Source organism: Phytophthora infestans, genomic scaffold (genome assembly GCF_000142945.1).
Source record: "Phytophthora infestans T30-4 supercont1.7 genomic scaffold, whole genome shotgun sequence".
NCBI lineage: Eukaryota > Oomycota > Peronosporomycetes > Peronosporales > Peronosporaceae > Phytophthora > Phytophthora infestans.
Genome location: NW_003303752.1, coordinates 3,992,532 through 4,010,087, shown reverse-complemented (window position 1 = coordinate 4,010,087; position 17,556 = coordinate 3,992,532). Strand labels below are relative to the sequence as shown.

The following is a 17,556-nucleotide window of genomic DNA, read 5'->3' as shown; positions in this document are numbered from 1 at the left end:
TGGAGGAGTTGCCATTATAGGAAGTGATGAGTTCTTTAGGCAACAGCAACTGCGCTTCGACTTCGACGTAGCTGAGGACAAGCCACAGAGCTCCAAGCAGGTACCTCATCCGAATGTGACTCTTCACATAAACGTATTACAGTACTTGGCATCGTTCAAGACGACAGCACTTGTTGAGACCCCCCCCCAACGGGTAAAACGACATGAAAATATAATCGTCAGGCATTTCGATGGGGTGACTGGTGCTCCGACGCTATATCCGTGAAACGAACCGTGGCTTTGTTTAGGAGAAGACAAGCGATTTCTGGTGGTTTCGACATGCAAAAATACTCTCCATGTGCACTCATCAAAGTGATTGAGGTATTAAGGGGCTGTGCAGTTCTCTGTCAGTAGTTTTCTTCTCGCACAATCTATAGCCGGGAATGGGGAACTCGAATTCCAGCGAAGGTGTCCAGTTGCGCTTCTTAGATGGATGTCCGGAGGTACAGTAAATGCTTGAAAGAATAAGATGACGCCAAACTTGGAGAATAACTCGTGTTTAATCCGTCCCCAGATCCCTCCAGCCCCCACTGACGATCAAGTTCAGCTCCGCTTTGACGAGCTATTGCTCTCTGCGTGCACTGACCCTGAGATCCGAGAGGAGTTGAATGCGGCAGAATCCATTGGCAGCAAGTGGGTGTATGCTTTTCTGTAAGTATTCGTCTTGATCGCTTCAAAGTAAACAAAGATAGCGACAGACAAACTAACCATTATCGTCTTGCAGGAGCAAACTTCCGCAAGGCAGCGTCGCAGAGGAATGGTTGGATCCTCGGGAGTGTGTGGAACTTGTGCAGCGGTTCCGTGGCGATGTGAAATGTGTTCATGATCTTTTCTTGGCGATCCGAGTCAATATCATGCTAAGAACTGGGTACGATACTGTGAGCTGCCTTTTTCCTACATTTTAACTGTAACAATAATTGTGATCGCAGTGCGTGGCTTGAGAAGTTTGTCTCGGGGGATGGAATCGAAGAGTTGGTGGCCCCTTTACAAGCCTCCGGGGGTGCATCAGCAGACACGTGCAACGAGATCATCAGTACGCTGTTCGTACTGGCTAACAACAGCAGTTGTATCTCGGCTGTCTTGAAGATTTCCGAGTGCTGTCCGATGCTTTATTCGCTCTTTAACTCCTCGTCTTCGAGTGAAATCCAGCTGCGCTCGCTGACACTTTTGGGGATACTATGTCGCGAAAGCGCGATGGCCCAAGACGCGGTACTGAGCGCTTTCTCGTCTAAACGCCCGGAAGATCATTCGCTCCAATCGCTGGTCTCCAAGCTCGAACAGGATCAGTCAAATATTGCTCTCCAGCTTGCTGCTGTGAAATTTGTGAATGCCTTGCTGGACACTCGCGATAAAAAGAAACGAGCTTCAATGTGCCAAGACCTTAAAGCCAATGGGTTTCTCGCTCTGCTTGAGCCGTTCCGAAGTCAAAATAGCGATGCGAAGACACAGTCTCCACTCACATCGTCGATGATTGCACACGTTGAATTGTTCTTCGAGAACTATGGGGAAGCTACTGAAGGAAATAAAGGCTCCATCGGGGCCCTACGACTCGTACTGGGCGATGCCTTGAACACCAACCGGAACGGGCTAGAACGATCTAACGGGATTAGTCTGACAGATAACCTTACGACGAGCAATCAAGGCGAGAGCAACGAGACTAGCGACGCTGTAAACCCGGAGCAGGAGCAACCTCAAGCGAAGAATACGACCAGTACCGAAATTAAGACCGAAAGCTCGAATGTGACACAAGCTCTCACGAACGCTGAGTGTTCCTCGCTTGATAAAATACTCAGTCAGCTTCAGCAAAGTACGAAAAACCTGGACCACCAGACCAACGAAAAGCTAACCAGTGTCTTGCAGAAGCTCGCCTTGTCGTTATCGGATAAAACTGGTGCTAGTAAAGCTGTCGATCTCCTGGACAAGAGTTTCTCGTCAACTCAACACCCGGGAGATTCGAAAGAACCGACCGAAGTAAAACCAGGCCAAGAGCCCGATATACTTACACGTGTAGGTTTGGCTTTGTTTCCGAGCTTGAGCGACGGATCGGCATCCGTGACCAAGCCTCCTCTACCCAGTCGTCCACCGTTATTCTCTGGTTTTGGCGATTTCTCACTGTCGTCATTATCTGCTACAACGCCAGCTAAAAGCTCCGTTTCGAGGCCGTCACTTACCAGTTTTATAGGCGCTGACAGTGCTGCAAGACCCACAGATTCCCCTGCAGCAAGAGGAGCGAAATTATCCTTGCCATTCTTCCAGAGTTCTCGAAAAGGCCCAGGACTTGGCGTGACACCAGCCTGCACACCAATCGCCACTGCCAGTGTTCGGAAAGATGCGAAGCGGCCAGTGTTCCCGTCAATCCCGTCTCCACCACGCAAGGAGGCACCAGCTACTACCCCGTCAATACCTCCGCCATCAACTACTGCTACGGTTCCTACTCCTACCTTACCTCCAATTGACATCACTCCAGTGGTTCCACCTTTGAAGGTGAAGGCACTGGTGATCGCACCCGATACCAGTGTCGATATTAAAGCACTCAAGGCTCCATCCACTGGTACGGACATTTCCAAGTTTCGTAAACTCTTATCAATGGGGGCGCCGCGTGAAGCTGTGCGCGCGAAAATGCAACAGGCTGGCGTAGACCCAGATTTACTGGACGAGCAGCAGGGTTTTACTCCGAAGGCATCACCAAAGCCAGTAGGTAAAACGACATCTGCAGATTCCAAAGATGGTATGGGACTTGACATGGACGCAGTGAAAGCGAAAATGCGTCAATCTGGCATAGATGTGGACCAGAAGGTGGAAGTCAAGGACCCCCCTGCTGCTCCTCCATCACAAGGGGTAGCATCGGGGGCAGACATTTCTAAATTCAAGAAGTTACTCTCGATGGGGGCTCCTGTAGTTGCCGTGAAAGCCAAGATGACTCAAGCTGGCTTGGATCCAGCCTTACTTGACACTACTAGTCCAAAGGCATCGTCACCTGCTCCAGCTTCTGCTCCTGCTCCTGCAAAAGTGAAAGATGATCCTAGCTATGCCAAGTTCTTTAAACTCCTGTCGATGGGGGCTCCTGCTGCTGCAGTGAAAGCCAAAATGGTCCAAGCTGGTCTGAACAGTGATCTTTTGGACACTCCAGACGTCGAGATGCCAACGATTCGAACACCCTCTACCTCTACACCACGTGAAGCGCCATCTACCTCTCGCGCTATGCTATCGAACATGCTCGAAAGTCACGCAGCTCCTCCAACTGAAGCTCAGACTAAAGTGAAGGACAACCCACAGTACGCTAAATTCTTCAAGCTATTGTCGATGGGGGCTCCTGCTGAGTCCGTCAAGGCGAAGATGCAGATGGCAGGTCTTCAACCAGAACTTCTAGATACTCCTGACGCCCCATTGAAGCCTGCTATTGTGTCTGATCCTCCTGCTTCGCAGCCTCAAGTCAAAGTGAAGGATGATCCGTCGTATGCCAAATTCTTCAAGTTACTTTCGATGGGAGCCCCAGCTGAGTCAGTGAAGGCGAAAATGAAGATGGCAGGGCTTAATCCCGACTTGTTGGACACTCCCGATGCCAATGCGAACGCCCCTGTTGTAGCTACTACCCCGACAGTAAAGGTGAAAGACGACCCTGCGTATGCCAAGTTCTTTAAGCTCCTTTCTATGGGTGCACCTGCGGAATCTGTGAAAACTAAGATACAAATGGCAGGCCTAAAACCAGAACTTCTTGATACTCCCGACGCTGATTTGCCTAGTGGAGACATTCAAGCCATTGCACAGCCTCAAGTAAAGGTTAAAGACGATCCTGCGTATGCAAAATTCTTCAAGTTGCTGGAAATGGGGGCACCAGCGGAGAGTGTCAAGGCCAAGATGAGGATGGCAGGACTACAAGGAGATCTCCTTGATACACCCGATGCATTCGTACCCAGTGCAACGCCAGCTACTCCGAAGCCGCCACCAGCTCCGACCTCAACAGCAGCACGTAGAGCTCATTTATCTATCGCGATCAAACCTGCTATCAAGGCGAAGACACGCTCGTTTTACTGGCAACAACTGAAGGATGAAGCCATCAAAGGAACGATCTGGGAAGAGCTTGAAAAGGAGCACTGTAATCAGAGTAACGTGGACCTCCTTACTCTTACTGACGGTGAATTGGAGCTCCTAGAGACTGAGTTCCCACCACCCGCTGCTAGTGGGCCTGGTACTGGCACTCGACGTGGCGTTATGAGTGGACTCTTGTCACCAGGAAGTCCTGCGTCTCCTCTCGCCTCGCCCAAAGTTGTGTTCTTGATTGACCGTGCAAGGTCCAACAACATCTCGATCATTGTTAAGCAGTTCAAGATGAGCAACGCAGCGCTACGAGTGGCAATTATGAAGATGGACGCAGAAGTACTAACTCTTGATCGTGTGCAAGGGTTGATCAAGATTCTGCCTACTGATGAAGAAATAGCAGCTATCACTGGGTTTAGTGGAGACCCGACGACTCTCAATGGAGCAGAATTGGTCTTGAAAGAACTCATCACTGTACCGAGATTAAAGCAGCGCCTTTCAGCGTTGGAAACCAAGCACCAATTCCCTGGATTAGTGCGAGATCTTCAGACCAAAATCAACAAGATTCGGGTGGCTAGTAACGAGATCGGACAGAGTTCCGAACTCAAGACTATTTTACTGGTGGTTCTCCAAGTCGGGAACAAAATGAACCAAGGTACTGCTCGAGGAGGAGCAAAAGGATTCCGGTTGAATGATCTGACCAAGTTGGCACAACTCAAGTCTGTTGATAAGTCTGTTACTCTTCTGCATTACGTGGCACGAATGGTGCGAATGAAGAAAGGGAATGGGGTTCGATTGGGAGACTCGCTGGCGTCGCTGTATGATGTTCAGAGTATCTCGATCCCAGAGCTTCAAGGTGACATGAACAGGATCAACGATATCACTGAAATTATCAACGTTGAATTAGCAGCTCAACGTCTGAAGAACCGGATCGAGGAGAAGGAAGAGAACGATTTATTCGTCGAGTCCATGACTGTGTTCGTTGATGACGCTTCCAAGGAAGTCGCTACTCTAAAGACCGACCTGGATGAGACGTTGCGGCTGATGCGAGATGTTATGCTGCGGTTCGACAAGAACGCAGACGAGGAGGAAGCTCCGGCTCCTGCATCTGATGCTCCGCTCACACCCGCAATGTTATCAGGTGCTGGAGAATTCTTCAGTATCATTTATGACTTTACCATGTCACTCATGAAATCAGACCGCGAGAATGAACTCAAGCGGATTCGTGAAGAAAAACGACTGAAACAACAGGAACTCAGGAGCGCAACACCGCGGAGGAACGTTGCTGGGATGCCCAGATTCAACGGAAAAGGCGAAGGTGTCAGCTCTACAGGGACGTCGAATAACCCAGCAAGTGAGGACACTGTGAAGACCGAACCGAAGCCAGAGTCTGTAACAACCGGCAAGACACCAGAACCGGACGCAGAGACGAGTAAACCCGTGGAGGAACAGGCACTTAAAAATCCTGGAATGGTCAAGGCTTCAGCTCTCCCGAGTGTTCCCGCTTCGCCGTTAAAGAAGGTCATTGGGGCGATGCCTACGGGTATCCTAAGTCCCATGAAGCTGAAGCTTACTAACTCTTCCACTCGTGTGGTTCCTTTCGATGCCGCCTCCCTCACCGAGATCAAGTTGAAAACGAAACACGCAACCAACAATGAACCTCAAACGCGACGAGGAGTGAAGCCTGAAGTCGAAGCTGAGAGTGACGATCACGACAACAATAACGACGAACCTGCGTCACCAGAGAAGGCGTTATCGGAAGCGGAGCCTTCTGCAAGTACCCGCGTAGCCGTACAAATCGATGCATAATTTTATGATAAATAAAAATGAAACAGAATATATAGTAAAAGTGCATGTCGTGAAGAGACACACGAATGGCAACTGCAGTCAAGAGCACGATGCTAGTTCTGCTATGCTGGCTCTCTCTCCGCACTGTAGCGGCCGAGATACTCACATGTCCATCAACAGATCACTTGTACGTTGTTACAGCACCTACCACAAAACTTATTTCGTAAGGTATCTGAGTTTGCTTTAGTTTGTCGATAATTTCTATGAAAGATTTTGTTGCAGATGAAGGTATTGCAGTAACAGAAAACTACCCCGGACGCAGACTTTCAGCCAATATCCTCAGCTTATTCAGAGCTGTGGACAAGAAAGGCTTACGCGGGTTTCTAGAAGGAGGCGTGCTTAAACAATCTTCACCACTGACATGTGCTGTGCAATGCGACACCGACCCACTGTGTCTGTCGTTCGACTTTGAGACTATCACTCACGATTGCTACATCTCTCACACGGATCGGTATGCGCATCCAGAGGCGTTTCTTGACTTCCCGACTGGAGTTTACTTTGAATGGCAGGGAGTTGTGGACACTCCAGAGATCGAGCCGAACGGAGGTCAATTCAATACTCAGGTGGTGGTGCGTCTTCTAACCGCAAAACTGGGTGCAGCGATCCACTATCGTATCGTTCCTTCTACTCAACTGGCAACTACAAATCTCACTGCTGCTGGTTTGTTTGGGTCTGGTAAAAACTTCAGTATTGCTGCTAGTGGAGACGTTATCACACTCCCCACTTACTCTTGCAAGATTTTCGCGGTTGCCGTGAAAGAAGGAATGAACGACAGTGTCGTGGTAATCTCCAATGAGTTTAAAATCTTTCGTAAGCTGCTTGTTTTTTTTTCTTACATTAAACAACGATAATTCTGACGTGAAGTGTATTTTACAGCATCCAAATACGTCTACCTGGTGCCATATTTCAATAGTAATTTCCATGGTCGTGTGACTCGAATCGAGCTTGGTCTCAAGGGTAAGAAAAGACCTCGGCCAGCTCGATTTCTCGAGTTTAGCGACTATGAAACACCCAACGGCATTGGTCCTTACAACAACCAAGTAGCTGTCATCGACTTGGCGACTCTGGATCCCTCCTTCAAAGGTTTCTGTGGTGGCTTTACTGCTTTCTCAAATGTTTCTTTCGTGAATGAAACTTTTCTCGTTCCAGCTGCGGATGACCCCAACTACAAAACGACAGCTTGGAAAGTCATCTTGAAAGCTCAGTATACAGCCTCACCGACACATTTAGGCTTCGGGAAACCCGCAGAAATGGAACAAGCTGTCGAGTATTTGTATTTGATACCGTATAACAATGGAACAGCGTACGCATCCAAGGTACTTCGCATTATGGCTCTCACATTTTCGTCAAAAGCGCCGATAGTGGAGATACTGGACTTGAGCGCCGTGGATAAAAGTCTCAAGGGGTTTGGGTCAGCTTTCACTTACGGCTCCTACGGATATTTAGTTCCTCGGAAGAATGAAAACGGACTTTTCGGAAAGTTAGCACGCTTTCGAACTGACATTTTTACACCATCGAGCGTCGAGGTGCTGGATTTGGCAGCTGTCAACTCGCATTATGTGGGGTTTAGCGGCGCAATTACCTGTAAGGTGCCATCGCATAGCAGTGTAACTCGATGGAACTCTAACGGTATTGTAACATCAGATGGAAACCAGGCATACTTAGGAGACCATTAACAGGGGACGAACGAACGATGAACTTGCGGGAGTTCCCCGCTTCCAACTCCGGATTAGTTGTTCGTGTGAATCTGAACACTTTTCGTGTTTCCGGAAGCCTCGACCTTGCATTATTTCACCCCGATTTATGCGGATTTAGCGGTGCAGTCACAGGTACACTACAATGCACTGAGCTTTAACAGGTTGTAATATCTGGAAGTAACAATTCTCTGTGCTGGCAGTCACCCACTTCGCTTACTTCGTGCCGTACATGCGGGTACGACAGCCCGACTCGGAGGAAGTGAACCCGTATTCTGGTTTGGTGGCTCGGGTCGATTTGCGTGACTTCACTTCGGTACAGTTCCTTGATCTGACCATTGTCGATACTGGCTTACGAGGGTTCATGAGGGGGTTTGCTTATCGGCAATACGTCTTTCTCGTGCCTCATCGCTGGAAATTCTTCGACCCGAAGGGGCCTACGCAATCTGGCAAAGTCGCACGAATTGACACGAATGATTTCACACCGAGTGGAATTTCTTTTCTGGATTTGACTGCAGCATTGCGAAGTCAGGTCCCTGATTTCGCCGACAGCGATTTACGTGGATTCAATGGGGGTGTAGTATCCGGAAAATATGGCTTCTTCGTACCCTATTTCAATGGAGCGACATTTTCAGGAAAGGTGTGTAGAATCAATCTCGACAAATTTGATGAAGTGCAGACGCTAGATTTGACACAACTCGACAGCAAACTCCGTGGATTCAGCGATGGAATATTATCAAAAGTACAAGAAACGCTCGAGACAAACCTCTTCGATGAGTTCCAGATTCGTGTAGGAACGACGGATCCTTATGACTACACTTACTAATCACTAGTTAAGCTAGTAGCCGAACACACGGACTTTCAGTGCTTCTTTCTGTTTCTTAGCGTTTCCAGTATCCTCGCTTGCAACATGAAGTACGTATCTTCCGCCACCTTGTTTTAAATCACGATTCCATACCCCATGATAGCTGTTGCCATTGCTGTAAGTCATAACGCCAGCCCCGTGACGTCTACCTTCATGAAATGTGCCTTCGAACGCTTTTCCGGAAGCGTACGTTACTTTGCCGTGTCCCTCACGTACATTCATGACCCATTCGCCTTCGTATGTATCACCCGACGAAGCACAAAAGAAGCTCCCAAACCCATGTTGCATCTCGTCGACAAATTGGCCACTGTATACATCGCCACAAGGCCACGTGAAAGTTCCCATTCCGTCACGCTTGCCATAGTTCCAGTCACCTTCGTACACAGTACCGTTCGCATAATAATACTTGCCTTTGCCATGACGTCGCTCATCATCCAACATCCCTTCGTATTTCTCCTGTTGGATAGTGTTAGGATTCCACGTAAACACCCCGTACCCATGGCGTCGATCAGCGCGCCATTCACCGTCGTAAATGTCTGCGTTCCGGTAAACGAATCTCCCTTTGCCGTGTTTCTTGTTATCAAGCCATTGTCCCTCATACGAATGTCCAGTAGCATACAATATTTTGCCGGAACCTCGGATCAATCCATGCATAAACTGCCCTTCGTATACGCTCCCATCTCGCCACCGATAGACACCTTGACCGTGTTTCTCAGCGTTCAAGAACTCTCCTTTATATACGTTTCCATTCGAGTACGTCATAGTCCCTCGGCCTTCAACATGGTCGTTGTTAAACGTCCCAGTATAGCTGCTACCTCCGGAGAATGTGTACGTGCCACGCCCATGACGTTTATTGGCAACCCAGTCGCCGACATACATATTCCCACTATCGAAAAAACGATAGACCCCTTTTGTCTTGCCTGATCCTTCGGCTACACCGTGAACGAAGTATCCCTCGAATACGTCGCCATTATCGAAGAATAATTTGCCTTTGCCGTGCTGTTTGCCTTTCGAGAACTCGCCAATATATTTGATACCTTCACTGGAAACGTAGATCCCGTTCCCACTCCATCTTCCACGCCACCAGCCTCCAGAGTAGACAGCACCATTAGGATAAAAGCAAACACCACTACCGTGACGGAAATCCTTTTCCCAGTGTCCTTTGTAGACTTCGCCGTCTGCTGTGCTAAGAGTTCCCACCCCATATGCAAGACCGTCAATAGTATGCCCGATATATCGATCTCCAGCGACTTTCTTGAACTTGCCAAACCCGTTCGGACGATTGTCTTGAAATTGACCTTGATATCGATCTCCATTCGCTGCGAAAAAAACGCCGATACCCTGAAATTTGCCATTTTCAAAGTGACCGACGTAGCGTTCCCCGCTAGATAAAGTCAGGACCCCCACGCCATGTTTTCTCCCATCCACCCAGTCACCAATGTACTCGTAACCATCGGCACCTTGATAGATTCCTTTGCCATGTCGCTGGTTTTGTTTCCACTGACCAGCATAACGTCCACCGTTGGTATAAATCAATTCACCCAGGCCGTCCAAGCTCTTGGTTATTGCGTGAAAGTCCCCAGCATAAAGACTGCCGAACCGAAGTAAAGCTTTGGCGAATATGTGATCTTGCTTGGCTTTGCGATGCCACGTAGAAAGCCATTCAACGTCCATCACTGATGGATCTAGATCCTTAAAACGAGCCAATGCAGCAGCGTCCTGGTCTCCTGCACTGGTTGCAGGTGTAGTATTTGAGCTGGATGAATGTGTGGCTTCGCTTGGTCTTCCAAATCCAAGCGCTCGCTTCGTCTTCGGCGCTTGACCATGAGAGTTTTCTTGCTGTCCAGCTAACGTCGCCCAGTATTGCATACGATGCTGATGTGCTTCTTCTCGTTGTCGACGCAGTTCTTCTTTTGCCTCTTGTGTTTGTTGCATCATCTGCAAATGGGTCTCTCCAGGACCTATAATTTCTCCCGTCTCGAGGTCATGACTACAGATACTCTTGCACATTGGACACGTCGGGAATGTCGAGGTACAGACTTTCACCATACACACTGGACAGTACCAAACGTGCTTCGTTCGGTAATGCTCATGAATCCCATGAACGGTTTTCGCAATATGGCTACATTCAGGCCACTTGCAGACGAGGAATTCTTGATATGACTCTGGTGGGAGCCATTGCGAATCATGCGTAAAGAGGTGGAAGTAAAAGTACTCGTTTGTGTGTGGATCCAGCAGTTCTTGCCAGTTTTTGATCGTCCTCACGACTGCAGATCTCTCTAACAGCAGCTTAAGTGCAACAGAACTGTGAAGCACTTGCCTTAGCTTGCGTTTCTCTTCAGCAGCACGTCGACGACCAAGAACCCCGCGAATGATCCGTTGTATGGCAATAGCAGCATAGTGTCTTTGTCGCCTTCTTGCAGCAACGCGACGGCCTTTCCATCCTCGATATCGACTCTGCAAAGACGTCGCCACAAAGTACTTCATGTTGCGCTCGATCTCCTCTCTCAACGCATTGTTGCGACACAAAATCACTTGTCGAGCTGCAATGGCCTCCACTCTTTTCTCGTAAATTCGACGATAGAGTTGTTGCCTCCGGTACTGCTCAATCGGATCAGACATTTCCTTAGACCCCAATAGAAACTACCAACTAACCAGAATAAAAACAAAAGTATTTGTCTATTTCGAGTCAAGTAAAAAAAAACCAGTTCCTTTGTTTTGAGTCTACAATTACACCGTCTTCTTCGTTTCCACGTTCTCTGCTGTCTGTGTCGTTGGAGAAATGGCTTTGTTGATGAAAAACCACACCAACCACAGCAGAATGAACGGGACCAGAAGCACGAAAAGTCCCACCGTTCCCACGAACAAGCCGTCCCACAAGACATGTTGCCAGCGTGGAATCGGACGTGGCGCTTGACACTCGACCGCGTCTTTGTCGGGAGAGTCTGAGTAAAAGGGCTTGGACTCGAACTCGTACTGTAGCTTTACCTTGTCATCTGCACCTCGGGTTTTCACTATTGCAACAGGGTGGGGCGTATTCTCCCAGTCGAAATCGATCGAGCCCCAATTGAGATGTCCATAGAAAGATTTCTGCGTCGGACGGTATTCCCAAGGCAGTAGAAGGTTCGCGTACGTGAATAACAGAGCCATGATGTACCTTACTGATAGTACGTGGAATTCCATCCAGCTATGCGTCATGCCACTGCTGGTGATCTCCGTGATCGTGTTTGTCCCATTGGAACACACCACTTGGTTGATTTCAGAGAAATGGACATCACCGCTGCAATATTTGAGGTCTCGGTTAGAAACTCGGTTAGTAACGTGAAACTTCACTGGACTTAACTAACCTGAGGAGGATAACACCCTTGGCATTTGAGGCCAGCAGCAGCTTCAACAGGCGCTCGCGCTCATTCGGGAAACGCCCCCAGCACTCGGCGACAGGATAGCGGTCTCCAGGAAGAATCTGAACTCCTGATACGATGACGTTGAAGGCGGCAGTCGATGTCATAAGCTCGTTCTCAAGCCACTTCCATTGAGGTTCTCCGAGAAATTTGCCATTCTTTGTGCCGTAGTTGTCGCGGTTGTATCTAGTTATGAAGAAATGTGTCAGAACTTGTTTGTATCCATCATACTTTTCGTATCGCAGATTGTGGAAATACCGGTTGTCGACCAGGATAAACTTGACGGTCTGCTCTCCTGATCCGATCGTGTACGACGTGTAAATACCCTACCAAATGTGGTCACAGGAGTATCGGTTAGGTCGATTGATCACAACACAGAACACTGCTTATAGGTAGGTAGGTACCTCTTGCTCACGACGAGGTGAGTCTTTCGGCTCGCCAATGAAGTCCAAGAAAATCTGCTGGCTCTCTTCACGATTGGTGTAAAACTTGCCGCCATCGTTGATACCGTAGTCATGGTCGTCCCAAATGCCGATGATCGGTGTGCGGTTAACGAAAGAAGCGTAGTCCTCATTGGCCATAAGCTTGCTGTAACCAGATAAGGAGGAAGAAGAAGAAAAAAACACTTGATAAGAATGCCTCCCAACCAGAACTCTCGTTTTTCAGGCAAAACCCACTTGTATCTTCGAATAAGCACATCGCCTGAAGCCTCCACAAACATCTTACGTGGTGGAATGGGTACTGGACGCGGCTCACCCAGCTCCTTGACGTCGGCGTAGATCTATTCACACAATAAATTCTTTAGCTTCTCGCTCCTTTTATCAAGTTAATACATTGCTTACGTTATCACCCATCCAGACCCAAAGTTCGGGCTTGTGCGCTGCGATGTTCGTCCACAGTGGCTGCGGGAAGCTCTGGTCGTTGCACGAGCCAAAAGCCACTCGCTGCAGTGGATCCTTGAGAACTTGGACGCTAGGCGACTTCAGCGCCGTCAGTTGCTCGCCCTTACACAAAGACGAAGCAGCAGCAGCCGCTGCCATGGCGGATACGACGGTCTTCCCCAGCATGATGTCTAGACTATCTGGCTGACGGACGAACGGAGAATGACGCCACGAAGCGAGCCGATCAAGACAACATACGTACGAATTCCCCTTGTTATACCGATATGGCTACATTTGAGACACATTTTTTGTAACATTGAAGTGCTCAAATTGACGATGTTGAAGACGCAAAAGCTCTCATGCACAGCGATTCATTGTTAACGTCGCCTGAGGATTACGAGACGGTAAAATGCGTAATAGCTATACGCAAACAACAGTGAAAAGGATGGCTTTCATCGCTACGCCAGTACTTCCAGCACCTTCATGAGCAGCACTTGCGCCTCGTTGTCCTTGGTGCTCAGTTTCTCCTTTTCCACTGTCGCTAGACGACACTCGAGACGGAACTCGTCCTGGTGTTTGTCCAAATAGAAGATCGAGAAGCGGAGACCGTTTGCATCCACATGAACTTTCGACTTCGCTTCGAAAGACTTGATTTGCATTCCAGCCGGAGCGTTTCGACTCAGCTCCACCTTCGTACGGAGAAAGTCGCCACCGTCCGGGGTGGAGATGTCAAGATGGTGCTGAATATCAGCTGAAGCGCTCTTGGTGGCCACTTCGTGGCTGACAGCGCGCACTCGGAACGAAGTGTCGTTGTCCAGAATCACATCGTATGTGCCGCGCACATAGCGTCTAGTGTAGGCACTGTGTAGTTCCCATTGGCGATCCACGAGATGGTACTTCAGGCCATAGGAGCCTCCTTTACAGCCAGCAACATGCACTGATAACGTCTTCCGAGGCTCCACACCCTTCTCCATCCACGACTCAAGATCGTCCATCAGAGCAGTAATTGATGGCGATGATCTGGAGCAGTAATTGGACCAGCGTGTCATGAACTCCTCAAAGTTGCGGAGCTTCTGCAGCTCTGACCAGGCGATGGTTGAGCTTTTGCAGCGAATAGAGCTGAGTTTAAAACACAACTTTCCAAACGCGATCTTGATCTTCAACGGTGACTTGGATGGCTTCTCCAAAAGGTAGTCCATGACGTTAGCCATGTCGTCTTCCCGGAACTCCTTGATCCAAGAAATAGTATTCTCATTGGAGGTCTCAATCGCTCGCCCAGATTGCTTAAGGCGATACGGATACTCTTGGACTTGTTCGTCACTCGAAGTCTCCATGTCTTGTTGAAATGACCACCAACGGGTTGGTCCGTTTGGCGCAACAACTTCAAAAACTCGATTCTCTTCCTGCTTATTGATCGCGAAGGAGGCAAACAAGTCCGTTAGTTCCTCTTCTGCGCTCTTCACACCAGTCCCCGGTCCTATTAGTGTCACCTTTCGGTCAGTCCCGTCCACCGAGTAGCGTACACCGTGATTTTCACGCATTGCTTTGCAGTAGCTGCCACCCTTGCCGATGACTGCACCCACTGGGACGTGATCCGGAATCGCCACGTTTTTCGCTTGGCGAAGAGACGTGGACTGAAAGCTCATCTTGTCGATTGGAAGTGAGAGCCCTGTGAGCCGTGGAGCGAAATTTCGAAGTGAGCGCCCACACAAACATTGCATACATTGTCCAGCGCCCAAAACAACTGGCGTGTCAATGACCATCAACACGTGTATAACAGTAGAAAGGCAAATTCCGTCAGTAGTATTGTGCGTTCAACTCAAAATTTCCAAGCGCGGTTCTTTGCAATACCGGTAAGCCCAAATCTGTTATTGACTTGGCTTAAGCAAGCATCCACTTAAGTACGATATGGGCCATTAAAGTACGACTCAAGGCAGTCTTTTGTCGAAGAGCTGTGCTCTCAACTGACTATTCAATTGAATTTCCTGCCTAGGAAATATCGGCCTCGCCAACCCTTGTTGAGTCCATTTTAATGGTTTTTAAGAGTATGTGACAAGGACGATTAAGATTAATGTAAGACCCGACATTTTCATTTTAGGGTCGACCATCATGTAGCTGCACACTTTAAAGTGCACTCGAAACCCATTCCTGCCCAAGAAAATGAATAAAGTAGCGAATTATATTCGCGCCAGCATCCCCAGCACTTTTCCGAGCAGCACTTGAGCCTCATTTTCATCGGCGCTTAGCTTTTCCTTCTCCACTTTCGTCAAACGACAGGCAAGAGTGAGCTCGTCATGGTGTTGGTCCAAGTAGCCGATTTTTACACGGAGCCCGTTTGCATCCACGTGGCTTTTGGCTTTTGCATCAACAGACAAGATGCGCATTCCAGGTGGCGCCGTATGGTTCAGCATCACCTCCGAGCGGTAAAAGTCACCGTCGTCGGGAATTGAGAAGTCGAGGTGAAGCATGATACCAATTAAGGCATCCTTGGGGATTTTTTCGCGAGAATAATTCTCGCATTTGGAAAGAGGTGTCGTTGTTTAGGATCACACTTGCGACATTTACGGCGTTTACCATACACTCTGTGCAGCCACCCCACGAGATGAAACTTCGATAATACGACTTTCCTTGATAGCCTGCAACACAAACCGATAGCTTCTTTTAAAGCTCCGCGCCCTTGTCCATCAATTGGTTAAGTTCATCCATCATACAAACAAGTGATACTGTAGTAACGATTGCCTGCAGTAATTGTCGTGTATTCAACAAACTTGCGGGGTTTCTGCAGGTCCATCCAGGACATGGTTGACTTCTCACAGCGACTGGATAAGAGTTTGAAGCAAGGCGTTTCAAAAGCAAACTCAATCTTGATCGGGAACTCGGATTGTTTGTTGTCCATGACTTCAGCTATGTCTTCTTCGTGAAATTCCTTGATCCACGAAAACTGTTCATTGGTGTGGTCTCCAGTGCACGTCCGGAATGCTGAAGTCGATATGGATACTCCTAGACTTGCATATTGCTCGTGGTCTCCCTGGCCTTTTGGAATGTCCACCAGCGCGTTGGTCCGTCTCGAACAACAACGTCGACGGCTTGTTCCTTGCCCGACCTCGCAATCCCGAAAGAGGCAAATAAACCTGCGAGTTCGTCTTCCGCAGTTTCCACCCCAGTTTTCGACCCTCGCAGGGTCACCGTACGGTGAGTATTGTTCACAATGCAGCGAACACCGTGGTTTTTGCGGATCGCTTTGCAGTAGCTTCCACCCTGCCAATGACTGCACGTGGCCCGGGATTGTTAAGTTTTTCGTTTCGCTAAAAGGCTTGGAGCGGAAACTCATGTTGTCACTAAAGAAGTTATTCGGTTGGATTGAGAACCAGAGCTCATGGTCACAAGACGGTTCGTGACCCGACAATTAATCGATCCATCTCGGCAACTTCGAGGTGGTCTACAGCTTTCAGACGTTAAGAATGGCTTGAAGAATGATGGTCGATTGCGTTGTGGTATTTAAATTTGACATTTGCCACATTAAAATTGCGGATGATTTCGTAAACCAGTTCAGTTGTCTCCTGCTTACAAACAGCCAATAAAATCTAGATAGAAGCCACAAACAAACCGGAGCAAATTGTGTTTCACAACACAATTCTTCTGGGACACATTTGCTTCCAATGGCTCTCCAGGGAAACGTAGCAATCTTGACGCGTCTGCAGGACACAGCGTCTGCCGTGCAACAGTTCAAACAGACAAACCCGCAGGTAGCGGACGTGACGGTCCTCGCTGTGGCGGAGGACTCGGATGTAACGCAGACTGTGACCAGCAGCAGTGCCTCCGCAAAGGAGAATGCTTTCGACGGCATCGTCTCGTTTAGTGAGCAGACGGAGGAGTTAGGTATCGAGTTGGGTGCCGTGCTGCCTCTGCTTAAGACTGGCGGTGTATTGCAACTGCACGTGGCCAACGTGAAGGAGGAGAAGAAGAATGCTATCCTCATGGCGCTGATGATTGGTGGCCTTGTGGACACCTCCGACAAGCAGGAGAGCAGCCCGTTCTACCCTGAGTTCTCGGATGCTGTAAGCTTCACGTCGAAGAAGCAGTCGTTCGAGAGTGCGGCCATTCCGCTTGCTGTAAAGTCCACAACGACGCAGCCTATCAAGAAGTGGACGGTGTTGGCGGACGATTTCGGTGACGATCAGGACGATGACATTATCGATGAGGACACTTTGCTTGATGACACAGACGAGGTCCTGCAGGCAGCTAAGGCTGATTGTGGCGATGCGGTCGGTGGAAAGAAGCGCGCGTGCAAGAACTGCACTTGCGGGTAAGACATTTGCTATTTATTGCTGTGAACGCTGCGATACTCATAGTGTTTTTCGCAGTTTGAAGGATGAAAATGACAAGCCAGTCATGTCGGAGAAGGACCTAAACAGTCTGGTGTCTGGATGCGGAAACGTAATATTCCTCACTGTATTTGCCCGTTAACAACTCATCTAACGACGTTTCATCTTGCAGTGCTTTAAGGGCGACGCCTTCCGATGCGGTAGCTGCCCGTTCCTGGGCAAGCCTGCGTTCAAGCCGGGCATGGAGAAGGTTCTACTGAATCTGGATAGCTCCGACGATATCTAAATACCCACGTGCCTCGGCTAAACACAGTTGAAGATCACCTGACTACTTACAGCGCGAGGCATGCTACATGACCAGTTGATTCATTGTGATCGTGCTGAGACCATAAGAAAACGCATCATTAGTCCACTGCATTCACTTGTACTTCATTTGGTTCGTTGTCTTGACATCCTTTCACGCTT

At 48.8% G+C, this 17,556-nt stretch overlaps 7 protein-coding genes across 7 annotated transcripts; 3 read left to right on the top strand and 4 right to left on the bottom strand.

The window, feature by feature from the left end:
* Positions 1-508: 508 nt before the first annotated feature.
* On the top strand, positions 509-5,886 carry PITG_05607 (formin-homology 2 domain-containing protein; the record flags this gene model as incomplete). Its single annotated transcript, XM_002999187.1, has 5 exons — positions 509-690; positions 764-907; positions 969-1,072; positions 1,658-1,846; positions 2,222-5,886. The coding sequence occupies 5 exons, from the start codon at positions 509-511 to the stop codon at positions 5,884-5,886; spliced, it is 4,284 nt and encodes a 1,427-aa protein (XP_002999233.1).
* A 242-nt stretch (positions 5,887-6,128) lies between these two features.
* Positions 6,129-8,445, top strand: PITG_05606 (sporangia induced hypothetical protein; the record flags this gene model as incomplete). The annotated part of the gene is made up of 4 exons (XM_002999186.1): positions 6,129-6,735; positions 6,802-7,509; positions 7,605-7,754; positions 7,823-8,445. 4 exons carry the CDS (start codon positions 6,129-6,131, stop codon positions 8,443-8,445), a joined length of 2,088 nt encoding a protein of 695 aa, XP_002999232.1.
* A 12-nt stretch (positions 8,446-8,457) lies between these two features.
* Positions 8,458-10,533, bottom strand: PITG_05605 (radial spoke head protein, putative; the record flags this gene model as incomplete). Its single annotated transcript, XM_002999185.1, has 1 exon — positions 8,458-10,533. The coding sequence occupies one exon, from the start codon at positions 10,531-10,533 to the stop codon at positions 8,458-8,460; it is 2,076 nt and encodes a 691-aa protein (XP_002999231.1).
* Positions 10,534-11,144: 611 nt separating this feature from the next.
* Positions 11,145-12,952, bottom strand: PITG_05604 (uncharacterized protein; the record flags this gene model as incomplete). Its single annotated transcript, XM_002999184.1, has 6 exons — positions 11,145-11,764; positions 11,832-12,071; positions 12,144-12,211; positions 12,290-12,473; positions 12,563-12,666; positions 12,728-12,952. The coding sequence occupies 6 exons, from the start codon at positions 12,950-12,952 to the stop codon at positions 11,215-11,217; spliced, it is 1,371 nt and encodes a 456-aa protein (XP_002999230.1).
* Positions 12,953-13,224: 272 nt separating this feature from the next.
* On the bottom strand, positions 13,225-14,412 carry PITG_05603 (uncharacterized protein; the record flags this gene model as incomplete). The annotated part of the gene is made up of 1 exon (XM_002999183.1): positions 13,225-14,412. The coding sequence occupies one exon, from the start codon at positions 14,410-14,412 to the stop codon at positions 13,225-13,227; it is 1,188 nt and encodes a 395-aa protein (XP_002999229.1).
* Positions 14,413-14,943: 531 nt separating this feature from the next.
* PITG_05602 (uncharacterized protein) lies at positions 14,944-15,234 on the bottom strand (the record flags this gene model as incomplete). Its single annotated transcript, XM_002999182.1, has 1 exon — positions 14,944-15,234. The coding sequence occupies one exon, from the start codon at positions 15,232-15,234 to the stop codon at positions 14,944-14,946; it is 291 nt and encodes a 96-aa protein (XP_002999228.1).
* Positions 15,235-16,411: 1,177 nt separating this feature from the next.
* On the top strand, positions 16,412-17,509 carry PITG_05601 (uncharacterized protein; the record flags this gene model as incomplete). Its single annotated transcript, XM_002999181.1, has 3 exons — positions 16,412-17,072; positions 17,131-17,203; positions 17,264-17,509. 3 exons carry the CDS (start codon positions 16,426-16,428, stop codon positions 17,375-17,377), a joined length of 834 nt encoding a protein of 277 aa, XP_002999227.1.
* Positions 17,510-17,556: the final 47 nt, after the last annotated feature.